Source organism: Capsicum annuum, chromosome 12 (assembly GCF_002878395.1).
Source record: "Capsicum annuum cultivar UCD-10X-F1 chromosome 12, UCD10Xv1.1, whole genome shotgun sequence".
Lineage (NCBI taxonomy): Eukaryota > Viridiplantae > Streptophyta > Magnoliopsida > Solanales > Solanaceae > Capsicum > Capsicum annuum.
This window is the reverse complement of record NC_061122.1, coordinates 179,091,145-179,110,549: the sequence shown is the minus strand read 5'-3', so window position 1 is coordinate 179,110,549 and position 19,405 is coordinate 179,091,145. Positions and strand designations below refer to the sequence as shown.

Sequence of the window (19,405 nt, the reverse complement as noted above, 5' to 3'; positions counted from 1 at the left end):
AACAAGAATAAGCTATCGAGGAGCGACAAGCTCCCGGTGCTAACGCTTATGGTGTACTCCACACCGCCTTTCGATTCACGACACAAATGTCTCTGCAGCCCTTTCCCAAACCCAAATGCCGAAACAATTCCTAAATAACTCATAAAATTACTTTTACCCCAACTCACGGTGTCCTAACACCGCCTCGGGAATCAAATCAAGAGTACTACTCAAATACTCATGTAACTCAAGAAGAATCGAAGATGAGAAACCTTACCTTAAATGTTTCAAGTTCGGAATTCCGTCTGACGTTTCTTTAGACCAAAACTTTTGATTTGCGACATTTTAGAGACTGCACGATACAAAAATTGAGAAGCTATCAGGAAAGTACTAGATTTCGACTTGGAGAACATCTCTCTTTTAGTTCTTGAAGAAGTATGTGATTTCTAGAGAGAAAATACAGATTTTGTCTCTCAGAAATTTCATGAAATGAACATCAAAATGCTTGTGAAATAAAGATAAAAGCCACCGTTGTACAGTGCCTCGCAGAGCGAGGCTCAATGCGAGCACTTTTCCCTCGTGACACGAGGCTGAGGGCGAGGCTCTGAACCTCACTGCAAACCCCAGTTCCCTGAGCTGGCATGTTTTGCCGCCTTAACCTGACACTTGCGCACACGACTTTGTAAACCCCAGTCCCCTGAGCTGCTTGTTCTGCCCCTTTAACCTGACACTTGAGCACACGACTTCGATTCTTGATGTTTCCTTAACAAACAATCATAAGGTGCTAGAATTAGACATGTAAGTCTACGACGTCCTAAATCAAGTACTCCAAACGTGCAGAATACTACAGATTAATTATTGGATACTCCAAACGTGCAGAATATTACAGATTAATTATTCGATGACTATATGATTCATTTTCTTTAGTTTCATTAGTTCTTCTGTTTAGTTTCATTAGTTCTTCTGTTCGGTACATTGCATCGAGAAACAAAATGGAATTTGAAATTATGCTAAACAATAATCTAATGTAATCGAACATGCCTTGTAACAAGTTGATATGACTAAAAGTTTTTAATTTTGTTTGGGCAGGCAAGGGTTCTATACACCATTGCTCCAATAAACAGGTTACTTATCGGATTACATGCCCATGTTTAGTGTGACCAATATAAAATTGGTTTTAAAATTACTAAAAATACTTCTTTTAACTATTGCATAAAAATAAAAAGCTTTTTCCAAAGATTCTTCATATTAGCATTTTTTTCTATTAAGAATTTAACATTAAGTTTAACTTTTATATACCTACAACATAAAGATTTTTAAACAGGATTGAACTTAGAAGAACTAGGCAAGCAACACATGAATCATATGCCCTTAATACCACATTTAAACTGTATAATTTACACCCACAAAGGTTTTCAACTTCAAAGCATTTACTACTAGAGAAACTAAAAAGTAGACGTTACTGCATGCCTTGGGGATAATATGTCCCTGGGTATAAGTTGGATGAATGATGGTCAATAGAGGGAACACCACCTACTGCATAAGAACCACTGTGCTGATATGGCACACTTCGTGGAACAGTACTAGCCAGCTGATAAGGATAAGAAGCAGCAGTCTGGTTACCACGGCCAACAGGAACGGGGTTTGGCAACCCCATAGAGCCTTGCCACGGTGGTGATGACCTGTATCCATAGTTGTGAGAGACCGCCCTCTCATGCATGAATGCATTCCCTTGCCATCCATATAACTGATGATTGTAACTTCTTATGTGCCCAGTTTCATCCTCAATTGGCATCCTCCCATGAAATCCAGTATATGAGCCAGCTTGTAGATTATTATTTGTGCCTGTTGTTATGCCTGAACTAACTCCATCCATAGTCATACCTCTCCGACTTGCTGCTAGTGAGCTAGTTACAATATCAGGAATCGGACCTGCAACAGGTCCAGGCAATACTGATGGTGATACAGAATAACCATAAATGTGGCCAGCAGTTCCACCTGCTGGCAAGGGTCTCTGTTTACTGAATTCATCAACTGCTCTTTGATGCTCTGAACCTAGTATACGTATGCGTTTTGCTTGTCTCTCTTCAAACCTTCTAGCAAACCCAGTTTCATCAAATTTCCGATTTTGCACCATCTTCTCCCTTCTCCGATCATTCCTAGCAATTTTTTCCTCCAAGCTCATAATTCTGTCGCTGATACGGAATCGTGGAATAAGCTTCGTGGGATCAATGTTATGGGCTTCCAAACATTCAATGACAGATTTCATAGTAGACAATTCCCTCTTGTTTGCTTCATTCTGTATAAAATGACAAAAAACAGTTATAATGATGAATATGAGAGAGAGAGAGAGAGAGAGAGAGAGAATGCTCAAGATGATATTCAAGAATTACCACAACAGCATGTGAACCATGTGATTTCCATTTCTTTTGCTTCAGCGATTCTTTTAGTTCTTCTAAAAACGATGACAAAATTTCACAAGGGCTACATTTTTCCTCAACTCCAAAAGTAAAAGCAACATCTACAGCATCAACTTCCATCTTATGCTTCACCATGCCGTCTATTATTTCTGTTGCAAATTTACATAAACCAAAGTTAAGAAAGCAGATAACTTAGCAGGTCCTCTATCCATACAGGCCAAGTATCAAGGGGGAGAATAAAACATGTATCCAAGGCAGCATATTGAAAATGTTGAAGTAATAGACACTAGTTTTCTAAAGAAATAGGAGGGGATTACGCGTTCTTGGACTTGACCTGCAGGTTTTTCCAATCAAAAGTAATCCCCCAATTGAAATGAAAGAATAGGGCACCCAAGGACATAGTCAAATGGTCAATGAAGCTGATGAAATTACTGGAGACTACAGTTCAAATTCCAATAGAGACAAAAAAACACTAGATGAATATGTGATTTATTTACATCTCTCCTCTAAGGCCTTGGTGGGCAGAGTATATCTGATACTTGTGATGGTGGGGAGCAGCAACTACTTGGTGGATTAGTCGAGGTCTCCCACAAACTTGGCTTGAACGCCACCTTCATTTGAAAAATATGGAGAAAGGGGAAACATCCACCATATTGCAAAATGAAGTATAGAAGTTTACAAAGTCCTAATCCCAACAGCTCCAAAGGTTTGTTTAGAAAGTAACCTGGTAACTGGAATTGGTATAATTACTAGGGTAGTAATTACCAGCCTAACAATTACACAGCCTAACAATTACACAGCCTGGTACTTAAGATGACCTGTTTGTTTGCCACAATGTAATTACAGTGGAATTACAAGTGTGTTGTTTGGTTGCACAAGTGTAATTGCATTGTTACATTAAGGGGTCGTTTGGTAGAGTGTATTAAAAATATAAAACATGTATTATTCTTTGCGTATTAGTAATACCATGTTTGGTATCATTTTTTAGACTATGTATAACTAATTACTTACATTAGTTATACACACTATTGTGTATTAAGGTGTGCGTTATTAATACTCACCATTTTCTATGTATTAGTAATACCAAGTATTTCAACACATGTATTAATTAGTAAATGACAAATTTACCCCTCAAAGCCCTACTAAAACATTTCCCCCAAGTCTTTTTTTTCCATGGTTCTTTGCCTATTTTGCATCTTTCAACAAAGAAAAAAATTCAAAATCGATATTCCAAGTCAAGAAAAAAACAAGAGCTTTTCTTCATTTGAAAACAAACCAAAAACAACAAAGATTTCGGTTTGTACGTAATTCATACTTTCGTTCTATAATAAAACCGAGGTGACTTGTTTCATGAATAATTGTGGACTCATTTCTTCTTTGAAGTACGCCAAGTCCATAGTTCTGTAATTGGGGCATGGATATGAAATAGAATTTTTTTATTTTGAAGGTTTAAATTTGGGGGAAAAGGGTTTGGGTTTTTATGTTTTGGATTTGTTTGAAGAAGAAAGGTTTGGGTTTTTATGTTTTTAGTTTGGAGGGTATTTTGTAAATAAATATTATTTTATAAAAAATATATTTTTACATTTATTTCTAATACATCAAACCAAACAACAACAACAACAACAACAAACCCAGTGTATTTCCACCTAGTGGGGTCTGGGGGGTAAGATGTACGCAGTCCATACCTCTACCTCTAAAGAAGTAGAAAGGCTGTTTCCGATAGACCCCCGGCTCAAGGCACGAGATACCACACAAACACATAGTAAAGCACAGAAGCAGATTACATAACATAAATACGGCACCCATAAATAATATAAAACAGAGGAAAGCACATAGATTCGTAATAAAACATGGAACACGGAACACGGAATCATAACAGGAATAAAACCCCCACCAAGTAATTCCCTACACTAGCGACCCACACTGGCCCTAGTCCTCTGCCCTAATTCGCGTCCTTCAGACCTTCCTATATATTTTTACATTTATTTCTAATACATCAAACCAAACAACAACAACAACAACAACAACAAACCCAGTGTATTCCCACCTAGTGGGGTCTGGGGGGTAAGATGTACGCAGTCCATACCTCTACCTCTAAAGAAGTAGAAAGGCTGTTTCCGATAGACCCCCGGCTCAAGGCACGAGATACCACACAAACACATAGTAAAGCACAGAAGCAGATTACATAACATAAATACGGCACCCATAAATAATATAAAACAGAGGAAAGCACACAGATTCGTAATAAAACATGGAACACGGAACACGGAATCATAACAGGAATAAAACCCCCACCAAGTAATTCCCTACACTAGCGACCCACACTGGCCCTAGTCCTCTGCCCTAATTCGCGTCCTTCAGACCTTCCTATCTAGGGTCATGTCCTCGGTGAGCTGTAATACATCAAACCAAACAAAGTATAAAAATTTATGTTGATATAACTAATACCAACATTACTAATGCAAGTATTACTAATACAAGTATTACTAATATACTATAACCTGCACTATTCTTATACATTCTACCAAACGACCCCTAAATTTTTAAAATAAAAGTTTTAACTATCAAAAACAAAAAAATTATGTTAGACATATAAAGGCCTTCATAAATGACATATATGTTAGACATATATAGTCTTTCAAATCTAGACCCAACTTTGTGGGAATACACTGGTTTGCTGTTATTGTTGTTGTATATATGGTCTTTCAAATATAATAAATAATAAACATATGTTCTAGTAAAAAAAATAATTGATTTATATTTTTCAAACTAGTATATTTTAATTAAATTAATCATAAAAACTTAAAAGTACATGATTTTTCTGAACGTCAAGAAATGCACGTTTGACAAAAAAGATTAATATTATAAATATAATGTCATAAAATAGCTAAAACATTTGATAAAAAGATGACCTTCCATAGCTAAAATATGAATAGCTTGCAATGTAAAATATCAAGTCAATACTAGCAAAATAAATAAATTGGAAGTGAAAATATCACATAAGTTCAAAATTTAAAAAAATAAATAAATAATACTCTTATGTCAAATTTCAACAGTATACATAAATATGATTCAAAAGAAAAGGAAAACTTAAGTCTACAATCTTATTTAACAATGAATTCAACTTAATTTAAAAAATAGAATAGTAACTAAATATGCTAAATGAAAAAAATAAATAGAAAATAAATAAAAAATAGATAATATGAAAAATTGTATGGAATCACACGAATAAAAGGTTAGGAAATGAAATATATATATATATATAAAAAAAAAAAAAAAAAGGCAGCCCGGTGCACTAAAGCTACCACTATGCGAGGTGTTCGGAGAAGGAGCCCACCACAAGGGTGTATCGTACGCAGCCTTACCTTGCATTTCTGCCAGAGGCTGTTTCTAAGGCTTGAACCCGTGACCTCCTGGTCACATGGCAGCAACTTTACCAGTTACTCCAAGGCTCCCTTTCAAGGAAATGAAATATAAATATTATTGAAAATATATTATTTTAAAAAATATTAGAATAATAAAAATAAAAATAATATAAATTAAAACTAAATTAAAACAGAAAAAATAAAAACAGAAATAAAAAGAAGAAATTAGAAAGTAATCAACTTGTAATTACACCATGTAATTACCAGAAATTCACAGCCCCCAAATTGGAGAGTGTAATTACCCCTGCCAATTACACTCAATTACCCGCCAACCAAGTAATTACCTGACCAACCAAACATGTCAGACAGTGTAATTACACCCAAATACACCAAATCCAATTACCAGGGAGGCTTTCCAAACAGGCCCAAAGTAAATAGGAAGAAACAGCAAATTTCCCACTTATAATTTTCTCTTTTATTAATCAGAAAGATATCATGTTATTACTTACAAAAGATATAAGCTAATCGTTTTACTGAATCTCGTCCCCAGATTTCCTCCAGCAACGTTAGAAAGGAAATATATAGATTTCTCTTTCCCGATGACTGCTATCTACACTAAAATATCTTACCTTGGCGACAAGAATTTCCAGAATAACCCTTAATTCTGTTGATCTGCAACTATCACCAACTCTTTTTTATCAACTCAATTCTACACCATTGCTTCTGTTTATTCCAAATTTGCAAGAGTTAACATAGTTTAAAGTCTGTTTCACTATTCATCATCACTAAGTTGGCAGAAGCAAAACACCCCGAACATTTCAAATATTAACATATTATAGTATCATTTTTTTTATGACTGAAAAATCTCCAAGGGCTATTGAGGCACAGTTCGAAACTTGGTGGATAATGGGCCCACCCTTCTACCTTATTTAATAACATTATAAGCCCCCATCTCCCCTTATTTAACAACCTCACACTCCACATATAAAAGCACAAACCCAGTATCCAAAATAACATGGTGAAAATTCCTAAAGGCTCATTGACTCCTCTGAATTAAGAAGGCATAACAGCATACCTACCCAGAATACAGAAGGAAAAAAACACAAGTATAACAACAGGAAATGAAGATCACACTACAACCACTGAATAGCTTTCCCATGGAATATCGAGGTATAGAAAATGGTAATACCACAGAAAGGGAAGAAAACGAAATGGGAAGTGGAAATTAGAGAACCAAACTCAGGTAGAATAACAGGAAATGAAAGGCCACACAGCGACAGCTTATGAGATTTTGCATGGAATATCAAGATATAGAAAACTGTAGCACCAATGGCAAGGAAAGAAGATGGAAGGGATGCAGCCTCACAGCAAGGGAGGAAAAAAAGGAAAGGGAAGTACAAAGATACCAGAAGAGTTATGCCAAGTGGTTTTTACTGCCCTTGACTGAGCCCATACCCAGATAATTTTGATGCCTTTTGAAAGGTTTACGTACCACATCCAGAATAAAGGTGCTGAAAGTTTCCTCCAAATATAAATTTCTCGTGGGTTTCTAGCATTATCACCTTAAAAACTTCTTCTCCAGATATAGGAACTTAGTTGGAACAGTCAGCAACTAATGCAATAGTGCCGTCCCAAACAGTATAAAAGCCTCTTTTTTCCCAATAAAAGCCTCTCTAACCCACTGAAATCATCTACTTTAAAATTACTTAATTGACTGGCGTTTGATTGTCCCACCAAAACAAATAAAGAAATGAAGAAACCACTGAGTCAATTTAGCCATCTCCACAGCCAAACATATCCCACCACCTTCATTGGAAGCAACAAACTCACCCGCCCCAACTTCTAAAGATAGAAAATTGGAGAGCTCAACTGTTGAGGTGGGGTAATGACAACTGAGAGCAATAAAAACAAAAGCAGCAGAAGATTCTTCAGCAGTATCTTCAGTTGTAGGTAGAACAAAGGAATGAATATTACAACCTACTGCCATTTAGTCGACAACTAAAATCTGAACTAGAACAAAGGAATGAATATTACAACCTACTGCCATTTAGTCGACAACTAAAATCTGAACTAGAACACTGGAACAGTGCACAGCACGATCCGGCAAAAGATAGTAGAAGCATGACATTTCCAATAACTCCCCAAGATTGTACAGATATTGCTTGAGCAGTTTTTTAACAAATAATATGCATGTGCAACCTTGTCATATACAATTGAGTAAAAAGTTTAGCACAGTTTCTTAACACATTTACATTTTCAAAAAGATTCTCCTAGAAAAATTTAAATGGAAAATCATAGAATTGTTCTTATTCAAATATTGCCATTGTTTAATTTTCCTTGGGATTTGGTAGGATTTTGTGGCACATGGAAGCTGATACGCTTCACAAAGTTGGCCATAAAGTACCATAATTGGACGATTGATGTTTCAAGAATTTGTTGGTGAAAGATGAAGATTTTACAGCTTTGGTTTACTCAAGGGTGTGGCCTAACAATAAAGGAGAATAGAATGAACCACAAGAGACTAAGATTCAATCCCGAAAAAGCCAAACAAGCTAAGTAATTTCATTTCATCTGTCTAATCCTTGGTAACTAGAGTTACCAGATACATGTGTTGGTTAGAGGTGGCAGCTACTCAGTGAATTAGTCAGGGTGTGTAAGCTGACCTGAACTCCCCCTTAATTAAAATATTAAAGGACATCGGTGTTTAGGTTGGTGACTAGATGCAACTAATTAGAGTGACAAGGCTAGAAAGTAGATGAAATCAAATAAACATCAATTTCATGGATCAAAAAAACACAAAAACAGACAGGGAAAGATGCTCTTAGCGTCTCTCTGGGGGCATTATGAATAAAAGGCAAAAATGCTTTTGAAGACATTGAGACAAGCAACAACATATAACAGAATCAATCTTAAAGGTTCTTGCTTAACTCAGGATAATCTTATGAGGTGGAAGTTCTATTTAGCCAACAGATGTTACATGTGCTTGTGCAACTCAGATCTATCAATCATCTATTTCTTCATTGCACTTCTGCCACAGACCTTTGAAACATGTTCTTTCCTCTTTTTGGACCGACTTGGGTCATGCCAGACTCTCCGAGAGAGGCTTTTGCATGTTGGAGCTCCTGGGAAGTTGGGAAGGATTAAAAAGATAAAATCTTTGGCTCCTGTTTGAATCTTGTGGTGGTTATGGATAGAGAGGTAAAGGTGTTTCGATGGCATCCCAACACCGATCCCTTCATTAAAGGCTAGATGTTTGATTAGCCTTTTAGTTGGGTCAATCACTCCTCTGCAATTACAGTTGATTCTTTCCTAGAATTTATCAGCCCCATAGATCTATGTTGATAGCTTTTTTTGCCTTCCTGGGAGCTGATAATTTCTTTCTTTGTAATGCTTAAAAACCCAATATATATCAGGATAAAGGCTGAAAACTTTTTGTAGAAGTTCCAATATACCAGTTAAAGCAAGTGCAAGAGATTGTTCTTTATATTAGCTATTTGTAAAGCTAAAGTTATGCCATGAGAAGCGAGGTAACTAGCTAAGTTCAAAATAAAAGGCAGTCTTGCTAGGAACTAGTCCGTATTATTGGAAATATGGGGTTCCCAGGTCCATCAACCTTTTTGAGTGTTCATAGTCTGTTTCTTAAGTTCCTTACAACATCCAATACACAGATATATCACCCATTTAGTGGTTATGAATAAAACATTTTACTTACTAAACTAAAAACTCAATACCAAAATCTTTAGGGTCTAACAGAAGGTAGATATTTTATAATGGCAACAAATATAACTTCAATAGGAGACTTTGCATTTAATAATATATATAAAAATGAAAATAGAGTGATCTTACCGCTAGAAAAGAAGATAGAAACTACCCTACAGCTCAAGGAAAAAGAAAGAAAGAGAATGGATGTCGAGGACAAAGTGAACAGCTATGCTGCGGTGCCTTACAGAAACTGCTAGAACTTAAGAAACAACTCACACTACTCATCCACCATGTGCTTCAATCTTTAATGAATCCATGGAAGTAAAAATTCTAACATCCATAAGAAATTTCCCTAGTCAGACTACTTTGAAGACTATGGATTTTTCTGTAATCCCCAGACTGGAACTTCAGCAACAACATAGTCGGCAAGGTATAATAATAATGTCCAAGACTAAAATTTACCATCACAAATTTTATTACGTGTGAGGAATAGGACTGAAGTAGTAATTTTGGTAGATGAAGCGCTTAGGGAGCAAGTCGTAGTGATTAGGAGGGTCAATGATAGAATGATGACGATCAAGTTATGTCATTGGAGGGTCTACTTTGAACAATATTAGTGCATACCCATCACATGTTGGCTTGGACAGGGAGGAGAATAAGAACTTTTGGGAGGTTTTAGATGTGGCAGTGAAAGATACACCAATCACTGAGAAGCTTTTCATAGGAGGAGATCACAATGGGCACATTGGGCCAGCCCCGGGGGGTATAACAATGTGCATGGAGGTTTTGGTTTCGGAGGAAGGAACGAAGGAGTCTCACTCTTGGATTTTGCAAGAGCCTTTGGGTTGTGGGTAGCCAAGTCAAGTTTCCCAAAGGAGGAACACTTGGTTACCTTCCGTAGTTCGGTGGTCAAGACTCCAATAGACTTTTTGCTCCTTAGAAAGGGTGATAGAGGGCTTCCAAAGAGAGTCTTTTGACCAAACATAAGTTCTTGGTGATAGATTTGGAGATCAAGAAGCCAAGGAAGAAGAGGATTGTGTATGACCAGCCAAGGATCAAATAAGGTAGCTTGACCATGGCTAGTGCCCCGGAGATAGGGGAGAAGTTGGTAGCTATGGGAGCTCGGAGAGTAGTGGGGATGTAGATAGTAAGTGGGATAATACTGCCAGTTACATTAGGAGACGGCTCGAGAAGTGTTGGGTGTCAGGAGAGGCCAATCGGGGAGGCATAGAAGGGACTGGTGGTGGAATGGAGAAGTAAAAGGGAAGTTGGAGACAAATAAAGTGGCCTATGTGAAGTTGGTGGAGAGTAAGGATAGGGAGGAGAACCGAACGAATAGGGAGAAGTATACGTATATGATGGCTTGGAAGGACGCAAAGTTAGTCGTTACATCGACAAAAACAATAGCCTTTGAGCATTTGTACATAGAATTAGAGAACAAAGGTGGGAATAATAAGTTATACACGCTAGTCGAGGCAAGAGAGAAGAGGGTCTGTGACCTTGACCAAGTGAAGTGCATCAAGGATGAGGTCGATACAGTATTGGTGGAGGAGGTACTCATAAGAAAGGGATGGCAGTCATACTTCCATAAATTTTTAATGAAAAGCGGGAGATAAGGCATGGTGCTGGGGATCTAGAGCACTCAGAGAGGCATACCGATTATGGGTATTATAGGCGTATAAAGTTGAGGAGGTTAAGAGTGATATTTGTAAGATGTGGAGGGGTAGAGCGACTGGGCCAGACAGGATTCCAGTGGACTTTTGGAAGAGGATAGGCGGGGCACATATAGAGTGGTTGACTGAGTTGTTTAATGTTGTTTTGAAGATGACGAAGATGCTCAGAGTATGGAGATGGAGTGCGATGATTCCATCGTACAAGAACAAGGATGACATTGAGAATTGAAACAACTGTAAGGGTATCAAGCTGCTAAGTCACACTAAGACGGTGTGGGGGAGAGTGGGAGAGATGAGGGTGAGAAGGTTCGTTACAGTTTTTGAAAACTAGTTCGAGTTTATGTTAGGATACTCGACTACAGAAGACGTTCATCTCGTGAGCAGATTGGCAAAGCATTATGGGAAAATAAAGACTTCACATAGTGTTCATCGACCTAGAAAAAGCTTACAACAAAGTCCCAGGGATGTTCTATAGAGGTTCTTAAAGGCTAGAGGTATACCTATGGCATACACCAGATCGATTAAGGGCATGTATGATGGAGCCAAGACCCGAGGACAGTCAAAGGGAGGCCACTCATAGCACTTTCTTGTGTTGATGGGGTTGCACCAAGATCAACCCTTAGCCCATTTTTATTTGCCTTGGTTATGGATGTATTGAAGCAGCATATTCAAGGTGAGGTGTCATGGTGTATGTTATTTACGGATGATGTAGTTTTAATTAACGAGACTCGTGATGGAGTTAACACTAAGTTGGAGGTTTGGAGACAAACCCTAGAGTCGAAAAGCTTTAGGTTGAGCAGGACCAAGACTGATTACTTAGAGTGCAAATTTGGTGATGTGGCACATGAGGCTGATGCAGAAGTGAGGCTTGATACACAGGTCATCCAAAAGAGAGGTAGTTTCAAGTATCTTGGGTCCATTATTCAAAAAAGTGGAGATATTGACGAGGATGTCACTCACCACATTAATGTAGGATCGATGAAATGAAGGCTCGCATCTAAAGTCTTATGTGATAAGGTGCCACTTGAACTTAAGGGAAGTTTTATAGAATGGTGGTTATACCAGCTACGTTGTATGGACCAGATTGTTGGCCTATCAAGAACCACACAATTAGAAGATGAAAGTTGCGAGATGAGGATGTTGCAATGGATGTGTGAATATACTAGGGAAGATAAGATTAGAAATGAGGTGATCCGAGATAGGGTGGGAGTCACTATGATGGAAGACAAGATGCGAGAAGCGAGAAGCGAGATTGAGATGGTTCAAGCATGTGATGTGAACATGCATGGATGCCGCAGTACGGAGGTGTGTGGTTGGCTATGGATGGATTCAAGAAAGGTAAAGGCAGAGAAAGTAAGTATTGGGGAGAGGTGATTAGAAAGAAAATGGCCCAATTACAGCTTACCAAGGACATGACCTTACACAGAAAGATGTGGAGGACACGAATTAGGGTAGAAGGTTAGTAGGCAGGAATGTGTCCATACTAGTCGACACGAGTGCATTGTTTTGATGCCCTTACTAGTAGTAGTCATAAGACTACTCTGGTAGTTCCTTGTTCTTCGATTTATGTTAATATATGTTGTTTTGTGTAGGTCGGTTGTTGTATTATTTTGTTGTAATATTGTCTACAACTATCTATTGTTTTTGTAACTATCTATTGTCTCATGTGATTCCATTACATCATTCTCTAGCCTATTCTTGCTTGGAGACGGGAGTCTTTCGCAAACAACCTCTCCACATCACCTCTGGAGTAGAGGTATGGTCTGCGTACACTCTAGCCTCCCCGACCCCACTTTGTGGAACTACACTTGGTATATTGTTGTTGTTGTGTTGTGTGATAGCTAACAAGGATTAAACTCAGCACTCTTATGACCAACCAGTTAATTTTTTCTATAAACACATGATTAGCTTCTGAAGGATATACTTGAAGGAGAATATATATATTTTTTTGGTTCCACTTTTTAGGATAAAATCCCTGAAATAGTCTTCTTCGGGATAGTATCTATTGATCTTCTTTTCATAAAATTCTTAAAGGTGTCCTGATATTCTCACTTCTGACTCGTTAGTAGATTACAGTAATTGGAGAAATTTGGATTTAGCTGCTGCTTAGGGACAGATTTCCAGATTCATTGCAATCTTGATCGCGGTCTGTTGTAGTGTTTGTTTCCTCTCCTATCCTTGGGCACTATGTTGTGGTTGTAATTAATGATGGACAAGACGATTTGGTTCCTCGTTACAGTATAATATAGGGAGCAATTAATTTGAACTCTTGAAGTGTGTGTGTCAGCGTGTGAGAGAACATAAATTTAACAAAGGAGTGATTGAAAAAGTATATGCAAGTCTCATGAGTTGGTTTCTGAAAAAGTGCTCTAGGATAAAAAGATCTAGAAGTTTTTCCCCATATTGCTGGTGAAAATCCTGCAGGGTGCCTGCAGGCGTCTGGTGCAATGTGTCCTTTGAAAATCATGATGGCTAGGTTTATAAGAATATTTTTATCAGGTCTATTTGGATTGTTTTACCTTGTAGCAACACAGTTATCTTTCGATGCTGACACATGCTCCAGTATCCAAGAACTATCGCATGTTAAGCTTACAAAAGAGAAGCCCACACATTCAAACATAGCGAGCAAAGTCTTCTGCTCCTGGAGATAATCTTCTATGTGCTAATCTGGAATCATATTCTATAATCCAAGCAATGCATTACAGGGAAATGCTAACAAAGTATTAATTGCTGATTTATGTGAAGAAATAGTCATTGAAGTTGGGTTTTGAAAGATGTACTTGAACCACAATAGTGTTTTAGTTTCCTCTTTTTGGGAAAAAAAACTGAGGGAGTCTTCTTCAAGACAGTATCTCTGCAACTGATCTTCTCTTCATAAAACTCTTCAAAGCGTCCGGATACATGATATACTTGATATTAGTTGCCAGGTTGTCAAAAATTGACAAGAGAAGTTCATTAACGAATCCATCAAAAAAGGAATAGTTCATTAACTATCATTTTCCATTGTGATTCATCTCTAAAGGTTGTTTCCATGTATGATAGCTTTAAATAGAGAAAGTCATCTTACATCTTTGGGGTTTATTTCCCCTTCTTCTATTCCTCCGCCCTTCCTCTCTATCCGTGTAAAAGAACTTTTAAAGAAACAGGGTAGGAAAGAAATGGAGGAAGACATCATTTGGTGATGCAGACAGGTGATTCTGTTTCGACACTTCAGATAGCAGTACTCCATCACCTTTCAGTATTTCGATGCTTTCTTATCCTTAATTGTGTATTACATTGGAATATTCTTTGATCCTATTAGGTAAGTAACTTGATGTGAATTATTACCCTTTATTGCAAGAGTAAAAAAATAAAATTATGAATAGTTTGGAGAGTGGTAAGCGTGGCCCCTTACTACTGTATTATTACGTGTTTTTCCTTTGCTTCAATTTGTTATGCTTTTCTAGAACCAGGAATCCTTCGGAAACAGCCTCTCTACCCTCACAGGGTAGGGGTAAGGTTTGTGTACACACCACTCTCCCCATACCCCATTTGTGGGATTACACACGGTATGTTATCGTAAAAAGTAAATCTTTTACCTAAGAAATCCATCATTCTTGTTGTCCCAAGACACATTTCTTACATCACAAGTTCTCTTTTCATGTCAGGTCTTTCTGCAGTTCAACGAGGACACTCTGTTCTATTTTTGCCGTTTATATCCCCATTTGTGGGATTACACTAATGTATGCAAAAGCTCGGCTCACTAATTGAAAGAATGATTATTTCAAAGGCCAGTCATGTTCATTCAATCAATTGCTGCTCATCCCAAATCAATTCAACTCGGCCATATAAATCTTGTATGTCCACTTTGTTATATTCCAGTATATTTCATTCCAATACTAAATAATATCCAAAACTAAGAATTCCCCAGATCACATGCTTATATCTACACATCAACCAGCTTAATTCCAACTAGTTGGTTCCATCATGTTATGTTTTTATCTCTTCTGTGTTATATGTTTAGCTAAATCTGCATTGGTTCTAAGATACTTCCATTATCATCAGACAACTTCTATCCACGTGGTATTAAGTCTACCTTGCCCCGTTTTACTATATTCAATCATCATATTCCCGCATACATGGACGGATGCATCTAGCTTGTCACGTATATTAATATTGTTATTATTTTTTATAACCCTGGCGTCCAAGCAAGCTTTCGTGCACCTTGACTAATTCAAGGCTAGCATGGATGTGATGGATATTATTTAAAACAAATGAACTGCAGAACAATGAAATGAAAATGTAGCTTGAAGAAAGATAAAAAACCTGGAATCTTTTCAATAAGCACATTTGATCTCCTGAGTGCATTAGAAATCTCCCTGATATTACTCACCTGAATCAAATCTCTAACATCCTCACTATAAAACACTTGAGGAATCCCAAAACACCCAATAAGCAATAGTAATCCCCGCGCATCCATTGCACTAGCTTTTCTTATGCCTCGTTCATCAACCAACCTTCTTCTCCATATCACCGCTGCTTGTGCAGCTTCTTCCTTCACACCTTCATCAATTTCATCGAATCCCATCAACAATAAACACTCCAAAACCAATGCAGATGCTTCCTTCATCGAAATCATCTGGGCATCCTTATCAAAAGCTTTGCCCCTTTTGGCAAAGAAGTCACCTATACAGCTAAGTACAAGCTTTGCTGCATTGGATGCAAGTTTCAAAGCCTTTGGGAGTTCTTCGCGCAGTTTGTTTTTCTGAGGGAGTTGCGATACTATGTAACTTCGAAGTCCCTTGCCGCACATCGTCTTGCATAGGGTTTCGAGCTGCGAATCCGGATATTTTGAGTCTGGCGATGGTGGCGGTGGTGAAGGGGTGGTATCAGTCGTCTGTGGCTGAGGCGTGGTGGCGGTGGAGGTCTGGGACGCGATAGAGCCAGGCAGTTTCTCCATTGGAGAAAGTGAATTAATTTCGAGGAAGATCAAAATAAAAAAAAGCCAATAGTTTTCCCAATGCTCTTTATTCCATCCTTATTTATATGCTACACTATACCTTAGCCATAAGAAATTTTTATAATTTAAATTTTGTGCACTCACAAAGTTTAAACTTTACCTCTATTGCTATTGCAGTTAGTTGGCTTGTGATTTAAAAGTGATAAAAAGAGTTTTAAAATGATATATAGCTGATTTAAATTTTAATAATTGAGTGTATATTACAATTACTTTATTATGGATTAAGAAAGTTGAAAGTTTGATAATAACTCACAAGTTTTTTAATTTATACTTTGATTCAATTGTAAAACATTGTATAACAGGAAACGTGTAACACCTCGGAAGTACCCCTGGACGTCATAAAGTGCTTAAGACTTCGAATAGACCTAAGCTAACCCATGATACCTACTAAGCTTGCAACTCACACGAAAAGTGAACTAACATAAATAGAAACTTGAAGGTAAACAATGACATATCTTAATAAAAGTCTTTTAACTTGGGAACTTCAAATCACTCTTTGAACTTAAATAGTCTGACAAGCCTCTACTGATGACTAGAGAGCCACTGGGATAGACCCCAGCTGACCCGAACATAACAAAAAATCACATAATTAAAACACTTCAAACAACGAACAGATAACTGAGAAACTAGGTCCTTGAACTCTGAGGACTCACTAAAAGTCAGCATACAGGTGATGATGCCCATAGTCAATCGTGCTGCTAAAAATAAGCACCAGAACCTACGTTATAAGATAATGTAGCACATAGACATTTATGTGGGTTAGTACTTCTAGAATGTACTAAGTATGTGGAGGTGAATGCGTAAATAAGCAATAACTGGATATACATATATACTTTCAAATGATGCATGCTAAGTGTAAATGACTCACCTTGAGCTTGAAATAAATAACAACTGCAGAATCATATACATGAATAATAAAGCACAAGGAGTTATGCCCATTTTACTCCAGCATGTTGGGCTGGCAATTGTGTGACGATAATTTTGACGGCCTGTCACATTTGTGACGCCTTGTCAAAATAGTCGTCAGCCTTAGGCAGAAACCAACTTCTGTGTGACAACATTTTTGACGGCTTGTCACATTTTTTACGCTTTGTCACGAATGTCGTCAGCCTTTCTTTCCAGAACTTGAGGGATGTTTTAGTAAGGGTATTTTGGTTTTTTTCCTTCACTTGCCACAACTTATAACCCTCAAGGAGCGTATTATCTTCCATTATCTTTAGTTAAACATCTCAAAAAGCTCTCTCATACACTCTCAACTATAAGATTAGGATTTTTCTCTCAAGATTAAAACTCTCAAAAACAAGCCCTAAGGTTTCATAAATGAGTCTATTTCAAGGAAATTTCGCCGTCAATCTTCACGAATTCTTAATTTAAGGTATGCGTAGTGTTCATCCATGGGTCTCTTTCATCCATGGAGCTCAAGAATTATGTTTTAAATTATAAATTGTGATTTCCTTGTTGTGTTATGACTATATTCATGTTGATGATTGTTGTTTGGATTCAAGGTTGTATCTTGATGTGTTATTCATGAAGCATGTGAATAGGTTAGTTGAAACCCATGAATTTTGGATGGATTAAGATTGTCAAATTGATAAGCACACCTATGTCTTAAAGAGTGCATGCAAGGTGTTTGATAAAATGCTTAGGATGCTAGAAATTCATGTTTACGTGGTTCCATGATATCTAAATGACAAGTCCATGTTAGCTATATACTTCAATATGAATTCCATGCTGTTGATGTGTTGCTATTGTTGTGGTATAAAACATGTATGATAATGGAGATATACAATATGCACATGAAGTATATCCATTCACTCCTTACCATGCTTAAGATGTTGAAGAACTACATGAAGTATAATATCCCCTACTTATGACAATGTGAATTGTGGACTCCAATCTTATGATCAAGTCAGTGATGTTGTGTCAATTTCCTTCCATTGAGTACTGGGGGTATTCGAACCCAAAATTATAGCTATGTGCCTAGATCCATGTCATGTTATCACGATACTCTCAGTCAAGCCATGGTCTATAGAATTCAGTTAGTCATGTGACTCAGGAAAACTCAGAAATCTCAACAGTCTCAGTAGTTTAGTAACCTCAGTACTCAATAATCTCAGTGATCTCATTAACAGCAGTATTCCTAGCGATCTTAGTAATTTCAGTACTCTTAGTCAGTCCTCAAAACTCAGTATGTTCCTTTAGTCAAGGAAACTCAATAAACTTAGTTTAGCTTCGCTAAGCAATACCATTAGTACCAGTTCAGCTAATTAGTTCAGTTTAGTTATTCAATTTAGCTTAGTTATCCAGTTCAGTGTCTTTCATATGGGAGTAGGATTCAGCACCGAGTGAGCCTAGGGATGGAGAATTAACTGCTAGAAAGGACGAATATCCTTAGAAGCAATCTCTAAGTTCCAAAACTACGTAGCCAGCATAGGTACAAGATATCACCCGTTAGATAGGATTGACATACTCAGGGGTCACCCATTATCACATTTATATGTATAGGACTGATCCCATAAATCACCTGCTAAATTAGGACTGACTCCACAATAGTTGTCTTTACTGGTGGCCCGGTACTGACACCCTTCCAGTCAGGGCATAGATTGGACCCCAGTCAGCTTAGCATGGGGCATGTTGGTTAGATGAATACATCCCACAGTTTTAGTTACAGATTCAGGACTGTCAGATATATTCAACTCAGTTCAGTAGTACAAATTCAATACTGTTAGAGACAGTCAATCCTTATCATTATAAATAGACTTCAAGATCACCCATTAGATAGGACTGATCTCAACTATAGTTAAACAGTATCAGAATCATTCGATTTAAAGATCACCCGCTAGATAGGACTGATCTCAAATTCAGTTACTCCATATAGAATGGAACTCAGATAATTCCATCAGAACTTAGACTATCAGATACAGTCGCTTAGTATCAGTTATAACGGTTAGGCCGATTATCACAGTTATGTCATTTGTCATAGCTTAAGTTATCAGTACTCAGTTTTAGGACTGCTAGACACAGTCAATCATACAAGTTCTTCATAATTTAAACTGTCAGAAATAGTCATTTATCTATTCAGTATCTCAGTATCAGTGAAGTCATGTCGTCGGTATTCAGACCCAGTAGTCAGTATCACCATGAGTTCAGTTATAGTTGCTTATGCATATATGTATTCTCACGTTCATATTAGTCAGCATTGTTCATGCATATAACCCTTTGCATTTAGCCTACCTCACTCGTATACTTAGTATATTCAGACGTACT

General features: G+C 37.4%; 1 protein-coding gene across 1 annotated transcript; it reads right to left on the bottom strand.

Moving 5' to 3' along the window:
* Window positions 1-1,321: 1,321 nt before the first annotated feature.
* LOC107851000 (protein FRIGIDA) lies at window positions 1,322-16,174 on the bottom strand. The gene is made up of 3 exons (XM_016695878.2): window positions 15,445-16,174; window positions 2,373-2,548; window positions 1,322-2,278 (listed from the first exon to the last, which is right to left on the bottom strand). Exons 1-3 carry the CDS (start codon window positions 16,076-16,078, stop codon window positions 1,439-1,441), a joined length of 1,650 nt encoding a protein of 549 aa, XP_016551364.1. The 5' UTR covers window positions 16,079-16,174; the 3' UTR covers window positions 1,322-1,438.
* Window positions 16,175-19,405: the final 3,231 nt, after the last annotated feature.